Raw genomic sequence first — 27577 nt, 5'->3', positions numbered from 1 at the left:
ATAGCTACGGGAGATAATGTTCATTACATAGCATTAGTATTCACAAAAAATTGTAGAGCAAAACTTATGCATCCTGACTCCCTTCACATCAGTCAAGGCAGAGTTCTCCTTTATTTAATGGGGTTTTTTCAAGTCTGGGGTTACATCACATAACTCAGGCAAGCAAACAGATTTTTTCTGTTCACACAGAGCAGAGGCTGGTTGGAAAGTGGAGTCAACTTTTCAAGTATCCAGCTATCAAGTTGCTTGCAAGAAAGTGATAAATCTTCTCCAGAACAAAGGAAGCAAGAACCGTATGACAGCTGACAGTAAGAATTATCCTTTGGTTGCCATGACCTTAGCTCGTTCTTCAGCACTGCATGGAAATACTGCAATTACATTTTGGGGATAGAATAGGAAGCCTACAGCATGTTATTTTACTCACTTATTTCAGACAGTAAGATAAATAGAAGCCTGAAGCTTTTGACCCTTCCTTCCTTCAAAAGCACGAAATCTACGCAATTATTTATTTGTCACCTCTTGGATGGAAGTCTGCATGAAATTTTGATTCACATAGCCTAATTTCTTTAGGAGCTAGGAAAGGAGTGTTTTCCTTTAAACACCACATAATTGCAAAGATGTTAACTTACTTATTTTATACATGCTTTCCTGATTTTACCTGAGCTGCTTAAAAGATCACCTCTTTACAACCATTTCCTATCTGCGAATGTAACCCACCTAAATATATGCAATTAAGAGCACACACTGACTGAAATAACTTTATTTCCTTTTTTTAGCTCTAAATTCATATCTGCAACAGGACAAGTCTAAATCCAACAGTTACTTCCTGTCCTGTTTTATCATCTGCTCTTGATGTTACATAAAGTGCTTATATTAAACATCACTGAGCTCTTATATAGCATTCTTAATCCATAGATCTCAAAGTACTTTACAAAGGATGACCATTATCCTGCTTCATCTGTGAAAAGAAAAAATACAGACTATCTTCAGGGTGAAATTTGGATGACACTAAATTCCCACAGTCCACAGTGAAGCTGGAATTGTACCTCCCATCAGAGTACCACTGGTCAGCCAGAACAGCATTCACCTCTGCAGATGGATTCCAGAGCCTTCCATAACACTAGTGACCTGTAAGTTGCACTCAGCAATTCCATACACCACTTAGGCATCAATCCAGAGAGAATATGGCCTTCAATATGGTATCTTATTCAGCTTGACAATCACTAAAACGTCTTCCATCCCACAGAGGCAGCACTTTTAAACATTGTAATTTACCCTTCTCCTGCTTACAGCTCTAAACACACCAACATAACCACCTGTGGTGGAAATAACTGAGTTAAGTGCTGTGCTTGGGCTTTGCTACTGAAATCAATGCTACTTCAGACAGATACACTGGTACCAAGGCTAGTGCTTCCACTCAGTGTCTCAAAGTATTTCCACCTCCACACAAACTCTAAAACTACCTGATCTAGGGGTAACTAGGTACAAGTTATGAAATCTCCTGCTTTATCCTTTCCTCTCCTCTTTATGATTTGTTTCCCATGTTGTCTCTTTGCACCTTGCTCTAAGTTACATGTTTAAACTCATAGACTGCCTTAACTCTATAAACTCTCCTGTGCTATTGAAAGAGCCTAGAACCAAGTGCTGGAGACAAGGATTGAAAGCAGACTGTGTACTAACAACCACACAATTTAGCAGGGTATCAAACTATCTGAAACTGCCAGACACTGCTGCATGGCCACAAAAGTAGGACGGTCTCTCTCTACTGCAATAAGACATCTGATGATGTTCTACCCAGACAGCATATATGAGAAACCTTTGTAGCATACAACTTCAGATTAAATGTAAGGGATTATTGCTTTGACATGCTCTATCATAACCACCTCAAATCTACTTCAAGACCCAGGCAAGGTGAAGCAAACTGACCCTGTGCACAAACATGAGCCAAAGAGCCATGATCTTAATGAAAGGATTCAGAACAGTTCCATCTCCATAACACTTCACACAATAAGGTAGCCAAGGAAGAGAAACACATGTAAGCTTTCCTGCCCACAGGGATAAAGGGAATCATTCTGTATACTCTGGTGCTAAGCCAGACAGGTTATTCTGGGCAGCTCTACCTAGAGTCTTGTAGGTTATATGAACAACCTCCTGTCTGATCTGGTGCTTTCAGGAAGAAAAGGCACAAAAGTAGAGGAGATTGTATAACAGACTGCATCTTCTGGAACGCACACTTCCTAAAACGGGACCACCTGCCAAAAAACAGACGGGCAGCCTGAGGAATTCCCATGTCATTCCCCAAGATGTTCTAGAGAAAGGGAAGTCCGATCGTTCCCAGGAGTAGCCGGGCCACTGCGGAGCGAGCGCAGCAGGACAAGCTGCACAGCCCGGGGGTGCTGCCAGCAGCAGCTCCCGCAAGACTCCGTTCCCGCAAGACTCCGCTCCCGATCCCGCAGGACTCCGATCCCGCAGGACTCCGCTCCGGCCAGCGGGCGGGCCAGCAGCGCCCCCCGGCGGCGGCGGCGGCACAGCGCAGCCAGCACCCCGCGGGAGCGGCCCCGTTCCTGCCGCTCCTGCCGGGACCGCGGCTCCCGAGCTGCCCCCGGGGCCGGATCAGCCGCCAGGCAGAAAGGGGAAAGCCATCGGCACTGAGGGATTTATTTTCTCCCGCACGCGGCAGGGAACGCAGGGCGGGAGGTTCGTCACAAGGACCTTTCTCGGCAGGGGAGATGGACAGCAAGCGCAGAGCAGCGAGCAGGGCCGGCCACAAAGATTCAGTCGTGTGTTGGCGTGTGCTGGCTGCGATGTAATTTACTGAGCTGCATACAGCTTATTTACCAGAGGCTGGAGTAGAAAACAGTACTCTTTTCAACCCATTTTTTTCTGGCTCTGGTCTACACCTTAACAATTCGAAGAGCATGAGATTTTCTGCAATATATCTAAAAACACAGAACAACTTTGAGACTGAAGTTTACACCAGCCCCATCCTCCTATGCAGCAGCTGTAATCATGTCTCTTAGCATGCTGAGGTACAAATATGGATCACAAGAAGAAAGAAAAAGACAACGTTAAAAGGGTAAAAGACAAAAAAGAATTGACCAAAAAGTAAACAAAATTAAGCTGATTTCTGTAAACTTATACTCTAGGTCATATCAAAATTTACACATGCTTAACTTTAAACATAAGTGCTTGGCAGAAGTTGATGCAATACATAAAAATATTGCTTATGTAATGAATATTTTTAATATATCCACCTTTGTGACTCTGAAATACTGATTGCTTCACCTATAGAAGATGCAAAGCCCCTCAGACTGAAATCACATGTAAACTCCAGCCAAATTCTGACACTTAGAGACAAAAAGTTCCTGTGACTTACCTTCCTGGACTACACAAAGAATAAACTTAGAATCCATAAAATCACAGGTGGCTCAACACTGCTGGGCACACACTTTTTTTCCAATACACTGAAATACAACCTTTGATGCAGCTCTGTTAAAATACTCAATAAAATTATTTAAAAGCAGCATGAACTGAATCTCTAAATACTGCATGTTTCACAGTGTATTTCTTACTCATAGATACTAACTCGAACACCCTGCAACAAAAATAACAAACTGTTTTAATTCAAAGTTGCAACACATAAACATGATGAGATCTGTACATTGTTAATCCCAACTTCCTCACTCCAACAGTTTAAGTTAAATGTCACATTTACATAACATTTACATAAAGATTCAGTTTTGTTTATACAAACCCCAGCCTTATTTTTCCAACATGCTCGATGTTAATTCATTATATAACAACAGATTGTTTGCTGTTTAAAAAAAATAAAAGGCTTCATTCTGAGAAGGTGTTTGAGAGACTGCAATTCCTCTGAAGCAATTTAGCACCCAGCCTTTATTACTATTTCATCAAGTTTTTAATGTTGGCTTGGTTTAAAACAAACAAGGCATTTTGGACACTGTCCCACTCTAAGACACCTCCCTCAACTGATTTTACACATCATGGTCACTTGTATGGTTCACAGCTGGGCTCAATGCACACACAGGAGAACAGTCACAGAGCCTCCCAATGCAATCCACAGGAGTTTAATTACCTACTTTTAGCAGCGGTCATGTTGGTCTAAAAATTGGAACATTTTAGAAGATTCCAAGCACTATCCAGCTTGTTGGCTTTTACTGAGGATTTTTGTTTTCTTTTTACTAATACCAGTTTGCTCTTTACCACTGCTTTCAACAGGAACACATTTAGACCAGTGGTGACCCATTCAAAAATTACAAACAACAGCAGACATTGCAAAACTTCCAGTGCATCTGAAAGAAGAGCTCACAGGAGTCTGCAGTACAGCTGGATGTAACTGCAGGATTTTACAAAACGAGCTATATTTTTCAACTTCTCCATGCAGAGGTTTCTATGGATGGATTAGCTGCTATTTTCTTCTGTTTCAAAACTTTAAAATTATTTTTGCAGAAACCCTAAGGCCCCATATTGAAAGTAAGAATTCTCTAAGCTAATACCACTACCTCTTCACAGAAATTAAATAAATGCTTTAAATTTTAAATAACGTATAAATTAGACAGAAAGCCAATTCAATCACATCTATTGATTATTGCAATTATGTTTATTACCAACAGAACTACATATTTAGGCTTAATATATGATAACAATCACAAAATTTCAATAAGTCCCTACAAAAGCTGTCTCCAGCTCATCACACCACATCTACATCATAATATTCACAAAGATGGGAAGAATGACCTTCTGTTCCTCTTAGCTCCCTGGCTAAGGAGGCATTATTTCAGTGGGCTTTCTTTTCCAGAGAGATGTTTTTGTAACACTACCTGGAAACAGCCCAATTTTTTGTTAGTCTGCTACAGAACCTTGTATCACAGCTGGACACTAACTGAAAATACTGCTTCTGCTGTCTCCACTGGTTTTATCTGCACTGTTCCAGAAGAGTACAAAGATCTCAGGAATTCAAGATTAGTCAATGCTTACTAGAGTTTCACACCCTTCAAGTCTCCTTGCTTTGCTTAAAGGCTAGTGATTGGAAGCAGAACTGACCCAAAACAGAATTCAAGTACAGCAGTTACACATATTCTACACCCAGTGGTCCTACCTGCACATGACAAACAAGTTACCAGCATCACTAGATCCTTCCCCAGGAAGTAGATTGAAGTGGAATGATGCAGTGCATCACTTGCATCATCAGCAGTTTTTACTGTCCATATTACTTTGATGATTACAGATAGATATAAATTGTTTTCCTTCATCCAGACACATTTCTGCTTACTCAATAATCTTGTGCAAGCACTGGTCCAAGTGAGAAAAATGAGACAGATACATAAAATTGTCATAGACATACCACAGGTTATACTAAAGAGTACCTTTTTATTCAGTGGGTCTCCCATTGACACAGGTACATATAAAAGTCATATAGATCTGCTCCAACCAGTCATCCAGGACTTTCAGGGAAAGCAGTACAAAGCTTTGGCAATACTGGTTAGGATTAAATTCATTTGGAACAGACCAGCCAAATCAACACAATGCAGAAATTATTCTTTAGGGCACTGTGTTTTCCTCAAGGTGTCTGAAGGAAGGTGAGTGCAGCACTGTGGCCATATTTTATGGCAGAAAGCATGAGGTTACATACTGACTAAAATGACAACCTCAGAAGAAAAACCCCAAAGGTAAAATCTACGTAGGAACTACAAGGTGACTGCACAGAGCATAGCAAGACAAAGATGGTGTACTTGTATCTATGTCACCTATCAGAACCAAGTGGCCTTGGTGTGAAACCACTGGTGTGAAGGACCCCCAGAACCATACACAGATTTTGTTCTTGAGAAAACATTTCTCAAATAAGTGGTTTGCTTCAGAAGACAGCTTGGGCACACAACTGTTGTGTGAACTGGGACTGTTCAGCTTAGAGAAGGCTCTAGGGACCCTACTGAATACTTCAAGATTTAAAAGGGGCTTATAAGAGAGATGGGGACAGACTGTTGAATAGAGCCTGCTGCAATTGGACAAGGGATAATGGCTTCAAGCTAAAAGAGGGTAGATTGAAACAGAGAGAAGGAAGAATTTTTTTTATTACAACAAGGGTGATGAAACACTGGAACAAGTTGCCCAGAGAGGCAGAAGATGCCTCATGCCTGGAAATATTTGAGGCCAAGTTGGATAGGGCCCTGAGGAATCTGACCTAGTTGAAGCTGTACCTGCTCATTCCAGGGTAGGATGGGCTATGCAATCCTTAATGGCCTCTTAGAAAAAAAATATTGTATGATTCTATGACTGCTGTGTATGCTTTAAGGCTCACTAGGTATCCAGGAGACAGAGTGAACCATAACGCCAAATTTCTTGACAAAACAAAGAAAAAAGAATGTACTCTTGGGTAAGCTAGCACTTTCAGAGGAAGAGGTGTCTATCTGCATACCTTTATCAATGCTGCTGGAGAAAACTGAAATCTCATTAATACTGTGCTGTCTAGCCCAGCTACAACATATTAGATCATCAATGCTATTTTATGGGCAGCTACCTTCAAAAGAGCAGCAGAGACAGAATAGCATTAGCAGTGGTACTTGGTGCCCAAGAGAAGGCCATGTGTTACACTGAACCTCGCACAGAATCTGTGTCCAGCTGTTGGAGTCAAGAACCACCACTGAGCTTACCTAGCAGTGGGGTTAGAGAACTGCCACAGTGTATGTTGACTTTCCAAGACCTGTGTACATTAAAGAGAAAGGGGAAGCTCAAAAGCTGGGGGGTTGTTACTATGGAAATTTTGGGGTGTGCTGGGGTGTTTTGGTCAGTTGTTTCTGCAGGATTTTTTTTTTCTTCAATACACTGATAAAAATATCTGCTTGGGTTTCTTTTTAAGCAGGGACATAGATTTCTTTGGCTTGGGACAGCTTGAAGATGTGGGATTCCATGGGATTCCACAGCAAACTATTACAGGAGTTCAGCCAGGTGATGAACAGATTTTTCCATTCTTCTTCCATAATCATGCCTTAGTTAGAACCATAATCCCCTCTTTCACCATGGGATCATTCTGCCCCTTATTCAGAGGTGCCCTTTTCCTAACTAAAAATCAGTAGAGGTCACCACACAGTAGATTTTGATCCTAGAGGCAAACTATGCCATGCTTTACCTGAGAAAACTAAAAAAGTGAGTGATTTCCAAGTTTTGTATTCAGAGTACCTCTGCACCCAGGACTATGCTAACCTAAATAACCTGCAACTCTAAACAAGCTGAAGTAATTGCAAACCATGGGGTGAGCTGAGAGCACTGCTAACAGATGGATGCCTTTAGGAGACACTGGGGGTGTGTGGTCCTGCAGCTCTCTTCAAAGCCAGATCTGTACTGAAATGAGTATGATTCACAATTTTTCAAAGGCACAGCACAGCTGAAAGCGTAGAGATTTTTCAAAAGAATCATGCCTGCAGGAACTGTCATTCTTCCCCACTGTCCTCATCAGTGCTGTCCTAAAGGAAGTACTGTTTGGCATCAGAACTGTAAATATTCCCACAAGTTCATAATTTTATTCATCCAGTGCCCTGTTGTCAGCACTGGATGAAATGCCTAGATAAAATGCCTAGATAAAATAACTTCAGTGAACAAACAGCAACAGGCAGCCTCTCTTACTCTTTTCCTCCAAATCGCTATGCTAAAGGCTATTTCTGTATATTTTTAACTCTGAAAACAGACCTATTGCTCCATTCTGAGAATGCTCTGATTTAGAAGGGCTGTTTTTCCTGCAGTCACACTGAAAAAATATTACTACATGTGTATAGCACTCATGTGATTTAAATACATAATTAATAATTTTGGTAACCCTAAAGTAGTAATGAATAAGTTCTTTCATATAATTGTGTGAAAATATTGGGAAAATAACCTTCCAACTATAGTAGTGTATTTTCCATTACTACTACCAAACCCCGGTTTTCATCACAAAAGTACTAATCCTTCCCCGCTGAGTTTCCAAGATCCCTGCCTCAAATATAATGGTATAGCTAACAAATGTTCAAAACCCAGAATCCCCACATACTCAATTGTACTTTACTTTCACAAATATAAGTTCCATGACACCACTTGATTTCAGCTTGCAAGCAGTAATTAAAAATCCAGTCCCAGAATCCAGTTCAGTCCAAGTCAGCAAACAACACATTATTAGCCTCTACAGTATAACATGCACCTATTCATAGTACATTTGAAAATTTGAGATTCTTAAACTTTTCCAAGCTATCTAAAATAGTATCAGAGGCACAGTTCAAGACATAGATGGGTGGACAGAAACTATTTTCTAGTAATGTTTTACTAAGAACACTGAAAAAACCCTATGTAATTCTCTGTAATACTTTGTGTTATGCTTCACTTGGGGAAGCCACTGACTGTGTACACCAGGCTAACAGTACATACAGTCCTAACTCCTCCAATCAGCATTTAATTAGGAGATTGTCCTTTTAGCAGAGATTATTTTTAGTTTCGTTGGCCCCACACTTTGTGCTTGCAAGTGTCATACTGGGTTCCTGGCTCCATGGCAGGGTCAAGTCATTATACTTAAAACAGTATTAACTTCTTTTGCATTTCAAATCCCACCCCACAGACTTTCAGTGCTTCCTGCAACTCACATTTGTCTGGGTTGAGATTTTTTTCTTTCCTAGTGTTTTATTTCACATGGAAATGAAAACTGAAGAGGAGAGTATAGCATGTATCATGGATACTTTATGAATACAGGAGATGAACTGCAAACTCTGGGGAACAGAGACTGTCAAGGCAAAAAAAGGCAGTAACTTTCCAAACTTCACAAGGCAGACCAATAGAAGAGATTAATACTCCAAAGCCACCTTCAAAAAGGATTTTTTTTTTTTAAGTTAAGGAAACCTCAAGCAAAACTCATTCTGGTACAAGAGAAGAGAAAATTACTTCCTCCTTAGCAACACAGCTACAGAGAACAGATGATGTAGTTAACAGAGGTAGGTAACAGGCTGAAAATGTCAAAGCTAAGGTTAGAAGAGTAACTGCACAGGACAAAGCTGGCTTTGTAAAAATCATACATGAGTCAAAGATGACAGTCAACTCATGCAATTCCATGACTATCTGCAGTCCAAGATCACACAAACATACAATTTAAATACTGCATCTTCTTGGGATGTAAAGCAATGCTGTATGAGAGAATATTATCTTATTACGCTCGTATGGAGCAAATGAAAATATTTTATGGCAGAAGCATTACCAGGAGTTCAAACTTAGTACGTCAATGTGTACCATGATTCTACTCTCCATTAAGTAATTGTACACAATCTCAGAAGACCTTCTTGGACACTGCATTTCTCTGATAAAGTAGCATCTTTAAATATGATCATTTTGATTTCTTATACAATTATTTATAAACAAAATCTGGACATCAAAATATAGATGTAACTAATTCTGTAGAACTGATACCAGAACTTATATATTCAGTTATCTAAGAACTCTAAAATACGGGTACATTCAGTAAAATTGACACTATGCCTTTAGTGAAGGGAACTATCTGCTAAACGTTGTAATGTTACACAGAAAGAAATACATAAAATAGCCCTAACTTTACGAAGTCTACAGCTCAAAGGCTGTGAGAAGTGGGTTGGCCTTAAAACAAACAAAATTTTCCTGGTGACCTAGGCTCGTATGATCTCATATCTGGTGACAAAAACCACTGCATTAAAGCCACAAGGACTTGTGTGAAGGCTTAAGACAGTTTTTATCCAGGAAATATGACAAAGTAGCCTAAAGTAAAGAGTCCAGCAGCAAAGCCAGCTCAAGGAAAGGCTGACACCAGCTGATCCTTATGGTAGGACCCAAAAAGTATACTCTAGCTCATACATACTGGATTCATTCTTCCATGGTAGAGTTCTTCACTGACAGACATTTCAGTGGATGAAATAAATGACAGAATTAATTCTCTAAGGGCCCAAGGACCACAGAAAAATTAATCTTTCACAGTACACACTACACTTCTTTGTAAAGATGGGTAGATGGTAATAGGCATTTTATAAACAATTAAGGCAAACACATTCACGGTGAACATCCGCAACTTTGCCCACACAAAAAACTCTTAACAGCAAAAACAGTTTTTCAGTGCAGAATTCAAATGCATTAACCTCCCTTTTCTAGCTGAAGTGCCCTGCTTTAATTGCTTCATCCCTCTAAATATCATCAATCAAAGCACTCAAACAATGATTCCACTTTCCTTATTCATCTTCAGAACAGTCCATTGCACGCATTGAATAGATTGGTTTTTCTGTTGAGAATCTAAGACTCCCCTCCACATTCCAATATTTTCTATAAAATTCAAGCCCTTTTTGCAAGGTATGAAGGTACTACAGTTACCAGTGGAAAAGAGTTTTTAAAAGCTTTTCTCCAGTACAAGAAAAATCAAGGTTTTCACACCCACTGAAGTTTCCTGAGTCATGTTTTCCTGAAGAAATTCATTAGAGTGACATCAAGTAGATAGCCATAGACAAATAGTTAAAAGTTTTTCAAACTAAAAAGTCAACAGAAGACAAAAGAAGAACTTACCATAGGAAAGTATAAAGTAATACTGAATTCACATAGTGATTTCTACTAACAACAACAGAAATGCTTTTTAATACATTTCCTGGTTTTTGCTGGGATAGAGTATGATCCCTTCACAGCAGCTATTAAGGGGCTGTGTTTTGCATGTGTGCTGAGAACAGCGTTGTTGAAAACACAGGGATGCTTTTGTCACTACTGAGCTGCACTTACACACAGTCAAGGGCTGTTTTGCTCCGCACACCACTGAGTAGAATGGGGGGTGCACAAGGGGAAGAGAGGGAGGGGACACAGTCAGGACAGGTGACCCCAAGGGATATCCCACACCCTATGGCATCACACTTGGCACATCAAAGTGGGGAAAGAAGGAAGCAGCAGGGGGATGTTCCAAGTCATGATGTTTGCCTTACCACGTCACCATTACACATGATGGAGTGAATTAATTCCTTGTTTTTCTTTGCTTGTGCGCAGCGTGGCTCTTACTTTCTCTATTAAACTGTTATGTCATCCCACAACTTTTCTCAGTTTTACCTTTCCAGTCCTCTCCCATCCCACTGTGAGCAATGAGTGTACATGGGGCCTGGCTGCCAGCTGAGGTTAAACCACAGCAATATGGGAGTGCAATTCGAAGTAAGTAGTGGCTTACCTGACCAGAAAGCGATGCAGCCCAACATCAAAGCTTCTGTAAGAAAAAAAAAAAATCCATAAAATTTTAATTATTAAAAAATACTACCCTGTTGAGTATTGTACAAACAAAAAACCCCAACTGTTTTGTGTTTCAAAACCATAACACCACATATAAAGTTACTAGAATTGATAAAAAACAAAGAACAAAAGTGTAACACACCATTTCTTTTCTGTGACAACACATGAAATTTAAGATGATCACCATATGAGATGATGTAGGTGCATGTTACAAAGCTCACAAATCTATTGTTGGAGTATTTACTCAATAAAGTATTAAGATTCAGAGTATTACTACACACATAAAGTGTGCATATACTGTTCCTGGAAATAATGTAAGCATCCTGGTCACCAGCACATTTTCTGTCATATGCAGGTAGTTCCTCTGCACAAAACTGCCGTGAAATCTCTTTCCCCTTTTCTGCTCTGTACTGCACTAAAATGCAAGGGACTGCTATGAATTCTCTCCACAATAAAGAATCATCAAAAAAACACCTTATGTCTCCTTCAAATATAGAATTTCCAAGAAGCAGATATTGCAAGTGTGTTCCACTCACATCAGCAAGGAAATTAACTTTGAGGACTTCTGACAGTAAATACAAGTTAGATCACATTAAATTACAAGAACCACGTCTGAAATCTTCAGCCCTAACAACATACATTGACAGTAGCTGTCAGCATTTCTTCCCCTTTTCTGATTCCTCCACTCCTAAGACAACTCAGGAGAACCAAGCTCATGAACAATGCACTAGAAAATCCTTGACACTACAAAGGATCTACTTAACTAGAAAATACTTGACACTACAGGAAGGCATCTGCTGATTTGAGACATTTACCTGCTATCTGAAGTATGTGCCAGCCTAACAGGACTACACATATAACCCCAGATTAACTGTGTGTATAATGGCACAGGTAGAAAACATAAGTGGCTTATGTCCCAGTACTGGACTTGCTCTAGAATGGACTTATATTTCACATACACAGAAAACATTTTGGCACATACTAAGCTCTTGAGCATTCTGTTCCTAATTGGAAGAAACCTAATTGGTCATTCTGAGTACAGTAGTTTTATTTGAACAGTACTGCTTGCTGTGTGCTGCTTTCTAACTGAAAGAGCAAGAGAAATCATCAGACAGTTAATGGCATCCTGATAACAGAAGACAGATAACAAGCTACAGAAATTCTAGGAGTTAAGATGGAAGGAAAGTCTACTTGCTCAGCAGGGTAGAGAGGAGAGCAATGAATTTCTCACTGAAAAGCTGCCTTGCAACAGAAAAACATGCTGCCAGAAACATGTACCTGGTCATCATTAAATCTGTATTTTTCACAACCCTTTCCTGAAATCATTCCACCTTTTATATTACTGTTATATTACTACGCAATTAAACTCCATTAAGTGCATGCAGTTATCTTTCTGCATTCCTCGTGCCTGGATACATACTGTATTTTGGCTCCCTCTCTTCACTAAAATATTCTGTGTTGTACAGACAGTTTTCTGTATTGGAGCTGGATACAGTCTATATTTTTAGCTATAAAAACCTTTTCTTTCTAGGACCAAGCACTCAGAATGTTTGTGCTGGGACAGGGAGAAAAAGAAACTTGCACAATTTCAGGAGAGAGCTGTATGCACAGCCATCTTGCACATCTTCAGTCAGGCTGATTTTTCACGTTCTCCCAGCTGTTCTCCATGGCAATCACCAAACCTGCTACAGTCTCTGATGGGACACACACACTGAGCTTGTGGACAGGGATGTGGAACATAAAAAATATCACCACTTTTGACACCAAACCAAAAGCCAAAGGGCTTGGTTTACCAAAAGCCTGAAAAGTGAATGGTCCCGCTAACTTGAGATATCAGAGCTGAAGGAGATTGTGGTGGACAAAGCTGAGGCAGAGTGGGTTCAGACAGGGAGGGAAACAAGACAGGTCGCTGTAGATGCCATGACATGCCACCCTTTCCCTAATTTTTCACTCTTTCCAACACATTATTTAAAAAGCACATCTATTTCTATAAACATGTATCTTAAACACTTACTATTAGAAAAGTTTTATAAGTTTATTTCATAGCAGCTTTAGCTAGTGGATATTTTGCGGAAATATTTTTAGTAAGTATTAAAAACAAATATGCATAGAAACAATTTATTAGAATAAATAAAAAGAAGGAAAACTTAACAGAGCCTCACTAGATATGATTCAGCATACATGAACAGGGCTCATTATTCCTAAGTTTGATTTTGTACTGATAAATTTCAGCAGTCTACCCAAGATGCTGAATTCTGAACAGTGTAAGCAGTCCTTTAAGATGTAACTACACTATGACCAATAGAATTTTGAGATTTTATATATCTTATATATAGACAGTATTATATATTATCATCTGAGTGTGCAGCTGAGATCTTTAAAACACCTCGAGTATCACTGATTAGTTCCAAAAGCAAGAACATCATAGCTGAACAAGTTCTAACTGGAGGAATTGCTTAAGGCTATGGATATTGTCTACATACACCTGGGACAGTGAATATAAATATTGTGCAAAGCATAAACACTGAAAACGCATTATGGGAGGCTGGTTTTGACAAAACACTACCACAGTTTTCACTGTTCTTGTTCATATTTAAATACATACTGCAATTAAGTCAACAAGTGAAAATACAGTGAGAATCAGTGATGGAAACAGACCTAGCAGACACAATTAATCCCTCCATTCTCTGGTGTAAATGTTAAATTGGGGTAAAAGAGGGTTTGTACAGCAGTGTTAAGGCTGCAGCTTGGAGTGAAAAAAAGCAACTTCATTAAATGAAAAAAGAGAACAAACAATCAAAATGTATTTGCATTAAAAATTTCATAGCTATCCCTTCAACAGAGGACTCTGCCTATCAGGCATGGCAGTGTCCCCCACAGTCAGCACAGAATTAGACCTGCCAGATGCACACAGACAGGACTATCTACTGCCTATAAAATACCCCCATATTTACTTTATATTAGAACAAAGTTTATAACCAACTTGACACAGCTTGTTAAATCCTGAAGTCCCCTGCAAAACACAGGTTTTAGCTGGCAGTTCTTGCAGTTTAGGGTGCCTCAGTTACATAAATTTCAGAAATTACTCAGTTATGTAAGTTTCAGAAATCTGACAAGTATAATTTTTCAAAATAAACATTTCCATTAAAAACTAAAATAACAAGAGAAAAGAATCCTGAGCAACATGAGTAAAAATTATTTACCAGTTAAATTCTCAACACTGCCCAAACGTCAAGGGACATAGTATTTCAAATTTTGGAGAAATAAGTAAAATGTAGTTTATAAAAATAGCAATGGTCTTAGAACAAAGCAAAATCTTAACTATCCAAAGGAATAATAAAGGGGGGATATATTTAATCTCAATTTCATAATCATTATAGACAGTACAGACTATTTTATAGCTATTTTCTTTATAAAAGCACCCCTAATTCCGCTTCTCTGAAGTTTTGAATCGCAGTTCTTACACAACTTTCATGCTTTTCTTAGGCATGGAAGCTCTCGTTTGATAGAATTCAACAAAACATTACACATATAATCCTTCATAATCAAAGTTGTCTTTTCCCACTACATCAACTACAGACTGGTGACTGACAATATACACACACTAAACCAACCAAGACCTTTTCCAAAATACAATCTTTGAAAATGTACCTGCAGGAGAAAGATGTATGATTGCAGGCAGAGTTTTCAAAATTATTTCAGATGTGCAGTTTCTGCTCTGAAAGCTAAATGCATTATGCAACAACCTGTCTTCAAATTTTCATTCAGAACAAAGATGATGGGGAAAAATTTAAAAATTGTAAGCACATGGCATCCAGTGGATAGTTTACAATCCCACATCCCACAAAGCTCTGCCTTCCTTTAACTTAAGTCTAAATGCTGGTTCCTCAAAAATTGTGAGCCTCTAGTACACAGCTTTTACATTTAACCAAGTTATGCCAGCCTATGGTATTTAAGGACTTGACCCCACAGATTGTCTAGATGAAAACTGCTACTCAATAGCTATGTTAGGGACTACAATTCATGATTCCAGTATAATGACTAAAGGACCCTGACCTCACAAGGTTTGATTGTGAGATCTCATTCCCAAGGATTCACAATGATACAAAAAAAATTTACATAATGAGCGCATGACCAAGATTGCAAGAATCAAGTTAAAGTTAAGCCACCTACTAAAGCCATATTTTATGAAACCAACTGAAATAATTTCCATTGCCCAGATTTTGTACATCCATATTTTTAAGCCACGTGCTGAAGAGAAAACCGTACAGCTTTTTTTTCTCTTAGTTCCTCCCCGGGACTGCTGGGCTGCAGTCTATTCCTGAAAACAAAGTACAGCAAATCATGCAGTGTGCATAATCAGCATAATCTGGGAAGTATTTGGCTAACTATGGACTTAAGAAAGATGTTCACTGCAAGTAGTTAGCACATCAGCACTCAAAATCAGACAGCATCCTGGTTCTTACTTTGGGCCCTACCTTCAGGGAAGTAGACCTATTTAAACAGTTTGCCATTTGTAAAATTTAAAAAATAAAATCAGTGATGTAGATGGAGACAGGCAAATGTGACACTGTGTACCCAGAGACTGCACTGCACTGTAGACAGAAATATCCCAGACACCTTAAAAACAGTCATGTTGCCACTGAACATAAACAATTCTGAATGTGGGAAGGAATGGTGTAATTTCTATAAGCAGGACAGGACGTTGTGGGAGCAAACAATATAACTACACTTAAATCTCTTCAAATCAGCCTGGTTGCCATTTATGGCAGTGATGAAATCTAACAAGTGGGTTATTTATTATAGTTTCAGTACTCTGGGTATTCAACATCTCTTTAAAAAAGCAGGTAGGTGCTGCAGTGTTTCAGCATTCTTGGTTCTTGGCCCTTTCTTTTAAGACATGGCTAAACTTGACACTAGAAAGACAAACTCATTCCCTTATCCTCAGAATAGCCTGTCCTATTTAATTGCAGAAATGTTTGCAAGACTAGCATTTCCATTAGCCATCTTTGCAAATAAATGTGGCACTTAGCCAGTAAGCTGTTGACCAAGAGTCTCTCCCACACCAGAATAGTTTCCACTGGAGACTGAGGAGTCTGAATGGCAGCAGCTTTCACTGACACAGCACTCAAGTTGCTTCCTTGTCCTCTTTCTCAAGCAACCCCTTACAGCAGGGATGTCCTAAAGACTCTGTAAAAGGAATTTCCCTTTTTCCCAGAACTACTTTTCTGGGTTTTCCTGTATCTGCTCATGTTTATTCCAATGCTGCCAGTGGCAACCTCCTCAGCAGGCAATGCCTTAAAGATGAATGCTTCCAAATTTCAAATAATTACAAGTGTGCAATGTGAATCTGAAACAATTTTAGAGACTTGTCTGAAGAGTTAGATTACCACCAGGAAAGCAGACACTAAAGTCTATATGCAGGTTTTGAAAGTACTATTATTTAATGTTTCAATAAGCCATAAAACTTTGTGAAAGCAAATTCCCTGGAGAGAATACAGCCTACCAAACAGAATAAGAATTTTTCAAGCAGTGACTGCTAGCAATTGATTCACCATCATCTTCATTATTAAATAAGCATCTGGGAAAGCCATCTGTATTTTTAAAAGACACTTTTGCCTGTCCATGGCTTGCATTCATTCAGTTTTCTGCAAGTTTGCTATGAAGGTGTAGGTTTCAGGTAAAGCTTGTTTCTTCAATGACAAAAAGCACAATTCTTCTTCTAAATAACCTAACTGCCTTCATACTTGAATACACTGTTTAGAAAGCTGATGCAAAACTTGAAATAGAAAAACAACAATTAAATTGTCACAGAAGATTTTGCAGGACTGATAAACACAGTAAGCAAACTGAAAATAATACTTAAACTGTGAATATTGTGTAGCAGTATTAGTTTTTTTAAATGAAGACAGAAATGTCTAATGAAAAATGCAACCCATTCCAATACAACAATCTGGATTTATCTATTACCTAAACTATAAAATAGATTTTTGGACACCGAACCTTTAAAGTCACATTTTAACATTTTTCTGGGGACTCTTTTGCCACATAAAAGGATGTTTTTGGAGCTCTCATTTTTGAGATCAGCCTTTCAATTTGTGCAAGACACTTGGTGAATTCCACCCACATACAGATCTTAGTCTGCCCACTGATATAGTAGTGAAATTGGGAACAAATGCATATATGGAGCTCTTCTGGCATTCCTACCATTCGGCAAATCCTATAATTTCCTATGCATCTTCATCTTACCATGCAACACAGAAAAAAACCAAATCATAGCTCAATCCAATGATAAAGTTTAGTGTGAATTCAATGTTCCTGTAAACATCAATATCTTAAGAACTTGCTAAGCCTAGATCTCAAGCTTCAGTGGACTCTTTTGTTTGCAAGCTTTGACTTCACCATCTGCAGTGCAGTAAACTAGTACCAGTTTGCTTTTATTTCAATGTAAAAATACACCTAGGAGTAAAAATAAAAATCTGTGCTATTTGAAAGAGAAAATATGAAGACTGTCAATTGCTTTCATGTCATATCTTCGACAAACAATTTCTTTTTACAGCAATAATAAGCAGAACTTGTGTGTACATTAAGATATCTTTATCATTCCCTGACATTTGCTTAAGGACAGAGGAATTTTAATACTCCATGCTTAGATAAAACTCTTGGAATCTCAGCTGTGTTTCTTCCAGGAATGATTCAGCAGCATACCAAGTTGCCTTTTGGTTTCCTCCATTAATAGAATAACCAAAGCTGCCATTGTGTTGTGCCTGTGCTGGATGCTTCCATACAGAGGTTCCTGCTCAGTGCTGTAAGTGCTCTGTAGCACCAATAGGGATAATGCACAAACATTCACCTTCATAGAAAGAATCCTCTGCAAATGTGTGATCACTTCAAGATAAAGCTCTAAACATTTTATTTGGGAAGTATTTACTGCATAGCATCACAGGGAGAAGCTAGGGCTTCCTGTACCCATGACAATAATGGAAATCCACAGTGAAATCCTGACACCATCAAAATCAGCACAAAACCCTCACTGACTTCAAGGGAAACAGAAATATACCTGGACTGACTCTGGACAGTATATAATGCAGGATGCAGTCCAACTTTAGTGTGCATTTTGTTAGATACACTTTCACCTCCAAGTAGAAAATATTAGTAAGTCTCAAAGCTCCATCTGCACAGTTTCAGTTATTAGCTGGGAACTCAGGCTGGAAACCCGCATAGTAAAAATAACCTACAGTAAGACACTCACAAAGAGAAAGCTCTTTTGAGGACCACAGAAAAACACTTCACAGTGCTAGTGGCCTCCAGCCTACAAATTGAACTCACAACCTAATATATTTTTTTTGGTTTATTTCCGTTCAAATGCAAACTTGTATTATATCAGAAAGCCTGAGGAAAGTTGTAATGATTCTAGGCAGTGACTCCTCCTCATCCCTGTAATCTCCTAGACAGAAAGAGAAGCAGAACGTTCAGCAGGCATCAGCCATTGTCATTGTTTATGTAAATTGCACACAAGTCTGCCTACTTGAGAGGTTTTAAAATAACAAATTGATTCTGTTTCTCACATATCCAATTGTTGGACCTTGGTGATACAGCTCAGCAAACGCTTTTTCAAAAGGAGAAGTCTCATTTGTATTCTGTTAATCTCTCCTACAGAAGAAATATTACTTTAATTTTATACCTTCCCCGATTCTTCAAAGGCCTATGGTAGCTCATAGAGAGTGGATGAAACCTAATGCCCATTAGCAGCAAGCTCCCATAGGGAAAGTTCTCCCTCAGTCTTTGTCATGTAAGACTCTCGCACTGCAGTGTGATCATCCAATTACTGTGAGATCTTTATCCTTACTGCAAACAGAGCAAACAAGTTTATTAACAGCCATTAGTCATTTTCTACAGTAGTTGTGAGCAGGCAGAGTGCTGCTTGCCAAATGTGAGCAGCAGTAATAGTTTGTATCTATGCAGAGCTCATATCAAACACAGTGAAGAATGGGCATCACAGCTGAAGAGCAGTAGGTGGACTTAGCTTAAATGTTAAAAACCCCAGCAACTTGAAATTACAGTGACAGTGCATATTACAGTGACAGTGCATTCATTACACAAATAAATTCCCAATAATTATGCAATTTAGACCCAAGAAGGATTAAGGTGCCTGACCTCTTTCTACACTCCAAAGTAAGAGAATTTTTCTTTATTGAAGAGATTTAAGGAGCCATTCAATGCTTTAATGTAACCAGCAAATTTAATTGTACAGTACAGTAGGTAACTGCAGCATGCACTAATTCAGCTGACATCAAAAGTGGTTAAATCTTTTGTCTACATCAGTGAGAGAGAGAATGGCTAACCAGTCCAGAATGTTCATATATTCAGGCAATATCTTAGCTGGAAACATCACAGACCAACACTCAGCTTTAAGTATCACCACAGTTAACAAAAAATACAGTAGATCAGGGGGACTTATTTTTCAACTTCAAAACAAGTTATTCCACTACTAAAAACATGCACTAATTCTGAAATTAAATAGCCAAGTTTTTGGCGAGTAGCTGAAGTATTCAGATAATGGCAAGCAGGTGCAATATTTAAAGGCTGCCTATAACTCCACAGCCTAAGGACAACTTTCCTGAACTCCAGCTGTCATTCCACACTGTGGCTGTGTATTTAACACCAAATCATTCTGCTTAGAAATACCACAGGAGTTGCAGAGGGCAAGGACATACAGGGATACCTGCCTTACATTCAACTTCATATATCAACAGAAAGAAGAAGAGCACTTTCCAAGATTCATACTCAGCATCCTCAGAGACCATGTAAAATCTTCTCAAGAATGAAAACTTAACATTCTTCTAGTGTTTTGAAGCACACCACCTACCTCTCTAGGCACACAAGCTTTCCATGACACAATACTGTTATTTTTACTACTGATGGGGGATCTGATCCAGTGCACTGGTACAGACAGGACAAGAAACCTAATCCTATCACTTCACAGTTTTAAAGTCTGCAGACAAGGGCTTTGCACACTTTGGCAACAATCTTAACTTTCAATAAAATTCTCCTTTACTCATGAGCAAAAGGCTGTTTCAACACTGTGGGCATAACTGTATTTAGTTCAAATATCCTTTTAAATAATCTTTTTTCATGTTTAAGATAGCAGCCTTAAAACACAGTAGGGAAAATACACCTTTTGATTTTGGAATAGAAATGCTGCAGTATTAATATTTTTTAAATCTAAAACCAGTAAGAAGCTAGGTAACTAAAAGACATTTATTCTACCTGATACACTGTCTACAACATACTGGACAACTTCCTTCTTTGAAAATATCAAAGGGTAAAAATATACCAGAAAAGACAATCCTAAACTCTAGAGGAAAGGGAAATATGCATAAGCATGTCCTTCCTTTTCTTGTATCAGTTCCCACTGCTCAGTACTTCCCATCAAAAACACTGACTAGAAGGAGTAGAGTGCTTTCAAAAACGTAGCTGTCTAAAACTGTAGGACAAATACAAAACAAAGCACCTGGAAAATACATGATCTTCTGAAGCTCACTGGTAGGTCGTTCATAGCACTGAAAATAATATTCTCTGGTCATAGTACAAGTAGGCTTGTCCAGCAACCCTGGCTCTAACCCTCAGACAGACCCTCTCTCCAGGCACAGAACCTCAGATAAGGTCTTCCTATAGCTTTGGAAAGCAGTTGCTGCAACCCTTTCCACAGCAGGCATGAGCCACAGATCTGGAAGTGCCATTCAAGCTTCTACCAGGCTTTGGGTGATTCATGCTGAATCCCTCCTTCCATCTGCCATGGAGATGTGGAGTTTCTTTTCACTGCCTTCCCTCATGCAAATTTTTCAAGATTTGGTAACTTTACTCCTGAGGATACCTGCCATGTAAAGACTGTAATAAAAACAACATAAAAATTGTTCATTAAAATAGAAGGACTACCAAGAGTTCAATAAAATAACAAAGAATAGAACCAGATCTGAGAGGGCACAAGTCATGCACCCATAGTCCACAAGAATGTCTTGATTAGTTTGAGCTGAGTTAATTAACCATACTTAAGTATCCATTGTTCAACGTGTAAAAAGGATCTACTGATAAGGCAGAGGTTCTGCCAGGAAGAGAAGTCTTCTTCATTCCAACGACCACCGGAGAGCAGAGTACGACCCCTATCAACAGGCAGTGCCAGCGCAGACCCGACTGCAAAAGGGACACGTACACCAGAAACAAGGGGTATAAAACCCAAAGGACTGAGAGAGGAAAGCGCGCGCCGTTGGTGGAGTGCTAACTCCCGGCCGCCCAGCGCTGCTTTTGCTTGTTACCGCTTGCTTAATAAATCCCCCTTGTTGATGTTCAATTGGCTCTGAGTCAGTGTGTGTGACAAACACTTATAACAAATTGGTGCCGTGACTCGGATAAGGGCAACCTGGTGGGAGACCTCCACCAGGGAGGCGCCCCGCTTTTAGCAGCCTTGGTGCTGCGTCCACCCTCCTGGACCCTTACCGACGAACCCTAAATTGGTAACAAGCAAAGGAAAACCGGTAACCCCATAATCTTTGTGCACGAAGCCCCGGGCGAAGACGCAGGAAGCGTAAGTATATTTGGGAATCCGCTCGGTTGGGGTTGGGTATCCCAGGACACAGCAAATGAGACGCCCAATGTGGGCGAAGTGAGTGCGGATCTCTGAGTAGTGCGGTTCCCAAATCCCGCGAGGGACTGGGCCACAAAAAAAGGGAAACGTGTGTGTGAGTGTTTGTTGGTGTTCTGGAAGATGGGACAGGGGAAAAGCAAGCCCTCTGATCCCATGGGTAAGGGGACCCCAGTAAAGCTCCCCCAGATACCCCCTGACAGTCCGTTAGGGATGATGATGATTAAATATTGGAATGATTATCCTTCTAGGAAAGGGAAGGATAAGGTCAAAATGATACATTATTGTATGGAGGTGTGGGGAGGAAAACAGATCCGTGGAGATAATCTGTTTTGGCCAGTATTTGGAAGTTCCGAAGATTGGATTTGCCAGGCATTAAATATTTTTGTAAACTCTAAAGAACCTTTTTGCCTGGAAGAAAGTGAATATGCTGCCCTTTGGATAGTGGAAGAAACTTGGACTAGATTGTTTGCCCTAAACACCTGGGGAGGGAAAAAGAAATCTAAACGATCTGAGGAGGTCCCGACTGCTCTCCCCCCCTCCCCCCCCCCCCCCCCCATACATAGCTCCTCCTCTCCCAGTTCCCTCACCTCCCCAGGCACAAGTCCTAGAGTCAGATCATGAAGAAGAATCCGGGGAACGAGAATTGGGGAACCACGAGTTAAGATCCGAAGATAACCAAAGGATCACTCGCAGCCAGTCTAGGAGGGATAGAGAAGGTCCAACCCTGTATCCATTAAGAGAAGTGGGCCTGGGGATGATCCCTAATCCAAATGCTGGACAACAGGGGCAGCCTGCCCAAATACCGGGCATAGGCTATGTAGAAGTGCCCCTTAATTCTGGAGATGTTAGAGAATTCAAGAAGGAGATGGGACATTTGCTAGAAGATCCCCTTGGGGTGGCGGAAAGGGTTGATCAATTTTTGGGTCCCAATATATATACGTGGGATGAAATGCAGTCTATCATAGGAATTCTGTTCTCTTCTGAGGAAAGGAGAATGATCAGAACAGCAGGAATGTGGGTGTGGGACAGGGACCACCAGGCAGGTCCCCAAGCTGATGTGAAGTGGCCATTGCAACGCCCTAATTGGGATAAGCAAAATCCACAGCACCGAGCCCATATGGCAGACTTAAGAACTATCCTAATCCAAGGAATCCGGGAATCTGTCCCTTGGGGACAAAGTGTAAATAAAGCCTTCTGTGAAAGCCAAAAGAAAGATGAGGACCCTACTGAATGGATAGAGAGGCTCCGAAGGTCATTTCAACTATATTCTGGGGTGAACCCTGATACTCCAGAAGGTCAAGTGTTATTAAAAACTCAATTTGTAGCAAAATCTTGGCCTGACATCAGGAAATAGTTAAGAGAAAATTGAAGATTGGCATGATCGTAGTTTAGATGAATTGTTGCGGGAAGCGCAGAAGGTGTATGTCCGGAGAGAGGAAGAAGGACACAGGAAGCAGGCTAAAGTAATGATGGCAGTAGTACATGAGGGGCAACGGGTAACAGCTAGTCGATTCCCCTCAAAGGCGGGCCCTCCTAGAACCAGAAATGTGCCTAGAGAAAAGGAGGGTACCCAGGGGACTTGTTATTATTGTGGAAAGAGAGGGCATTTTCAGAGAGATTGTCGGAAAAGGATTGCAGATGAGAAAGAATTTAAGGAAGATTAGGGGGGTCAGGGGCTCTATTTGCTGGGGACCCGAGAAAGATCAGAGCCCCTGGTAAAGCTGAAAGTAGGTCCCCAGCAACAGGAAATAGAGTTTTTAATTGACACTGGAGCAGAAAGGTCCACAGTACAAAGCCTCCCTTTAGGATGTAAAATATCAAAAGAAAGAATCCAAGTTGTGGGAGTGAAGGGAGAACCTTTTAGTGTACCTGTAATTAAAGATGTAGCTTTTGAAAGCAGCTCAAAATTGGGTTTAGGAACCCTCCTGTTGGTACCTGAAGCTGATTACAATCTTTTAGGAAGAGATCTTATGGTAGAATTAGGAATTGAAATTAGTATAGAAAATAAACGATTAACAGTAAAATTATGTCCATTGCGAGTAGAGGATGAACAGGAAATAAACCCAGAAGTTTGGTATACCCCCGACACTGTGGGTTGATTGGAGATAGAACCGTTTGAAGTGACATTGAAAGACCCTGACATTCCAGTAAAGATTAAGCAATATCCAATTTCAGATGAAGGGAAAATGGGGATAAAACCCGAAGTTGAAAGACTTCTAAAACAAGGATTGTTGGAACCCTGCATGTCCCCTTTTAATACACCCATTCTCCCTGTTAAGAAACCTGATGGGAAATACCGGTTAGTACATGATTTACGGGAAATTAATAAAAGAACCGTGGAACAATTTCCCATAGTAGCAAACCCTTACACCCTGTTGAGCCAATTAGGACCTGATAATCAATGGTATAGTGTAGTAGATTTAAAAGATGCTTTTTGGGCGTGCCCCTTGAAAGAGAATTGTAGGGATTATTTTGCATTTGAGTGGGAAGACCCAGATACTCATAGAAAACAGCAGCTTCGCTGGACGTTTCTTCCTCAAGGATTTACCGAGTCCCCCAATTTGTTCAGCCAAGCACTTGAACAATTACTAAGTGATTATAAGTTAGGAGAAGGGGCCGTGTTGATTCAACATGCGGATGACTTGTTGATTGCTGGCAAGGAGGAATGGGTGGTAAGGCAAGAGAGCATAAAGCTGTTGAACTTCCTTAGTTTAAAAGGACTGAAGGTATCAAAATCTAAACTCCAATTTGTAGAAGTAGTAAAATACCTGGGATACAGGCTGAAGCAAGGAATGAAAAAGATAGATCTGGATAGGATAAAAGGGATCTTATCTATGCCAAGGCCACAAACAAAACGAGAGGTGAGGCAATTACTGGGATTATTTGGATATTGTAGACAATGGATTGAAGGGTTTAGTGGGAAAGTAAAATTTTTATATGAAAAATTAACCAAGACTGGTTTACTTAAGTGGAATCAGTTAGATGAAGACAAATTACAAATTCTCAAGACAGAGTTGGTAAATGCACCTGTATTAAGCCTCCCAGATTTAAAAAGGCCTTTTTATCTCTTTGTAAACACAACGGAAGGAACAGCATATAGGGTGTTAACCCAGGATTGGGCTGGTAGTAAAAAGCCTGTGGCCTACCTATCTCAATTACTAGATCCGGTATCAAGGAGTTGGCCAACATGTTTACAGTCGATAGTGGCTGCTGCTCTGTTAGTAGAAGAAGCTGTAAAAATCACTTTCGGGGGAGAGTTGCATGTTTTGTCTCCTCACAACATAAGGGGGGTCCTCCAACAGAAAGCAGACAAATGGATAACTGATGCTCGGCTTTTAAAATATGAAGGGATCCTTATATCTTCTCCTAAATTGAGCTTAGAGACTACCTCTCTCCAAAATCCCGCCCACTTTTTATATGGGGAACCGAGTGAAAACTTAAAGCATGATTGTTTAAGGGTAATAGAAGAACAAACAAAAATCAGACCAGACCTAGAAGAGGAAGAATTAGAATATGGGGAAAAACTGTTTGTGGATGGGTCTTCCCGAGTAGTTGAAGAAAGGAGAAAATCTGGTTATGCAGTAATTAATGGAAAGACCCTAGAGGTAATAGAATCAGGACCACTAAATTCTGTGTGGTCAGCGCAGGCTTGTGAATTGTATGCTGTATGGCGAGCATTGAAATTATTGAGAGGAAAAGCAGGAACAATCTTTACAGACTCAAAATATGCTTATGGGGTGGTGCATACCTTTGGAAAAATTTGGGAAGAGAGAGGTTTAATTAATTCCCAGGGAAAAGGATTAATTCATGAAGATTTAGTAAGGAAGGTTTTACAGGCTCTAAGGTGGCCCACTGAAATAGCTGTGGTCCATGTAAAAGGGCACCAGACTGGAGTAAACAATCGAGTGAGGGGAAATAACCTAGCAGATCACGAAGCAAAGGCTGCAGCCCTCAGGGTATTAAAAGAAAAGGCTGCAGGAGTTAAGAGAAATTGCTCCTTTTGTGAAAAAGATTTAAACAAATTACCTTGTATGCTTTGCTGGGAAGATTCCAAAATAGGTAAGATAGAATGTGTCTGTTTGAACCCCACTAAGACGCATTGTTATTATCACGGGCCAATTCAAATACTCACATTCACTGAGAGAGAACAACAGAAATTGAATGAAATGGGGGTAGTGAAAAAAGGAAATAAACGAGAATTGCCAAACAGTCGCGAAGTTCTTCCAAAACCGGTAGCCCGAAGAATTTTGGAAGCCATCCACTCCAAAACTCACTGGGGTACACAAGCCTTGATAGATCAATTTGCTATTAAATATGTCTGTATTGGGATGTATAACTTAGCCAAACAGGTCACACAACGTTGTTTAACCTGTCAAAAGGTGAATAAGAAGCAGTGGAGACAACGGGAAGCTGGGGGAAGGGATTTAGCGTACAGACCTTTTTCACACATTCAAATTGACTTTACTGATTTGCCTAAGGTAGGGAGATACAAACATTTGTTAGTGATAATTGACCATTTAACCCATTTTGTAGAAGCTTTTCCTACCTCTAGAGCAACTACACAAGCAGTGGTGAAAATTTTGCTAGAAGATATCATCCCTCGATATGGGTTAATAGAGGTGATAGATTCAGACAGGGGGGCACATTTTACATCTAAAATCGCTAAAGAAATTGTTTCAGCCCTGGGGACAAAATGGAAGTATCACACTCCTTGGCACCCACAGAGTTTGGGGAAAGTAGAAAGAATAAATGGAGAAATAAAGAAAAAACTAACCAAGCTGATGTATGAAACACAATTATCTTAGGTAAAATGTTTACCTTTAGCTTTGCTAAATATACGCACTCAACCCCGGACTGATGTAGGGATTTCCCCCTTTGAAATGCTTTACGGAATGCCGTATAATATGGATGCCCCAGCGGATCATCCCGAGATAAGTAATCAACAAATTAATCATTACATAATACAGCTGACACAAGCTCGTGATAAACTCAGAAAAGCTGGATTATTGGTACAAAGACCTCCTCTTGACTTAGTGATTCACAATATAAAAGTGGGTGATAAGGTTTTGGTTAAAACATAGAAAGAAAATACGTTAACTCCAACTTGGGAAGGTCCCTATGTTGTGTTACTCACTACAGAAACTGCCATCAGAACCGCGGAAAAAGGCTGGACTCATGCAAGCAGGATAAAAGGACCTATACACCCCTCCTCCGAGGAACTGTGGAAAGTAACCAGCGCTCCAGGAGATCTTAGAGTCACCCTAAAACGGATTTAAATGAACACTGTGAAGGTAGTTCGGGTACAATGGGACAGCGAAATTAAGTGTAACTACTTGATAACTGGATATTTCAAGATATATTGCTCGAACAAGGATTGTGGTTGTTATCCATTTGTATGTTTTGTTTGTAAAATTTGCCAAGAACAGTGGTGGGTCCATTGTTAGAGAGGAAGTCCACCTAGCAGCGTTTGTAAGAATTGCTATCAACTAGAACGGGAGCTTACTAAAAGGATTTTACGTGAAGAGGAAGGGTATTCACAAGGGGGGGCAAGGTCAGAAAATTATTGCTTCCATCCTAATGAACCAGTTCCTTTCATAGCTAAAATCATTAAGGGAAATTGTAGAAAAGCAGTACCTGGGGTCTGGTGTTCTTCACCGCAAGTGAAGGATAAGAACTGGG

General features: G+C 39.9%; 1 protein-coding gene across 1 annotated transcript in view; it reads right to left on the bottom strand.

Annotated features, from left to right (window-relative positions):
* The window catches only part of HHAT (hedgehog acyltransferase), a 159417-nt gene that overhangs the window by 99332 nt on the left and 32508 nt on the right, over nt 1-27577 (bottom strand). Inside the window, exon 8 of the mRNA XM_062489272.1 lies at nt 11195-11230. Coding sequence (XP_062345256.1) covers nt 11195-11230 — 36 coding nt within the window. The remainder of the gene's footprint in view (nt 1-11194; nt 11231-27577) is intronic.

The sequence above is a fragment of the Cinclus cinclus genome, chromosome 3 (assembly GCF_963662255.1).
Source record: "Cinclus cinclus chromosome 3, bCinCin1.1, whole genome shotgun sequence".
In the NCBI taxonomy this organism is placed as follows: Eukaryota; Metazoa; Chordata; class Aves; order Passeriformes; family Cinclidae; genus Cinclus; species Cinclus cinclus.
This window is presented reverse-complemented; position numbering and strand designations above follow the sequence as displayed.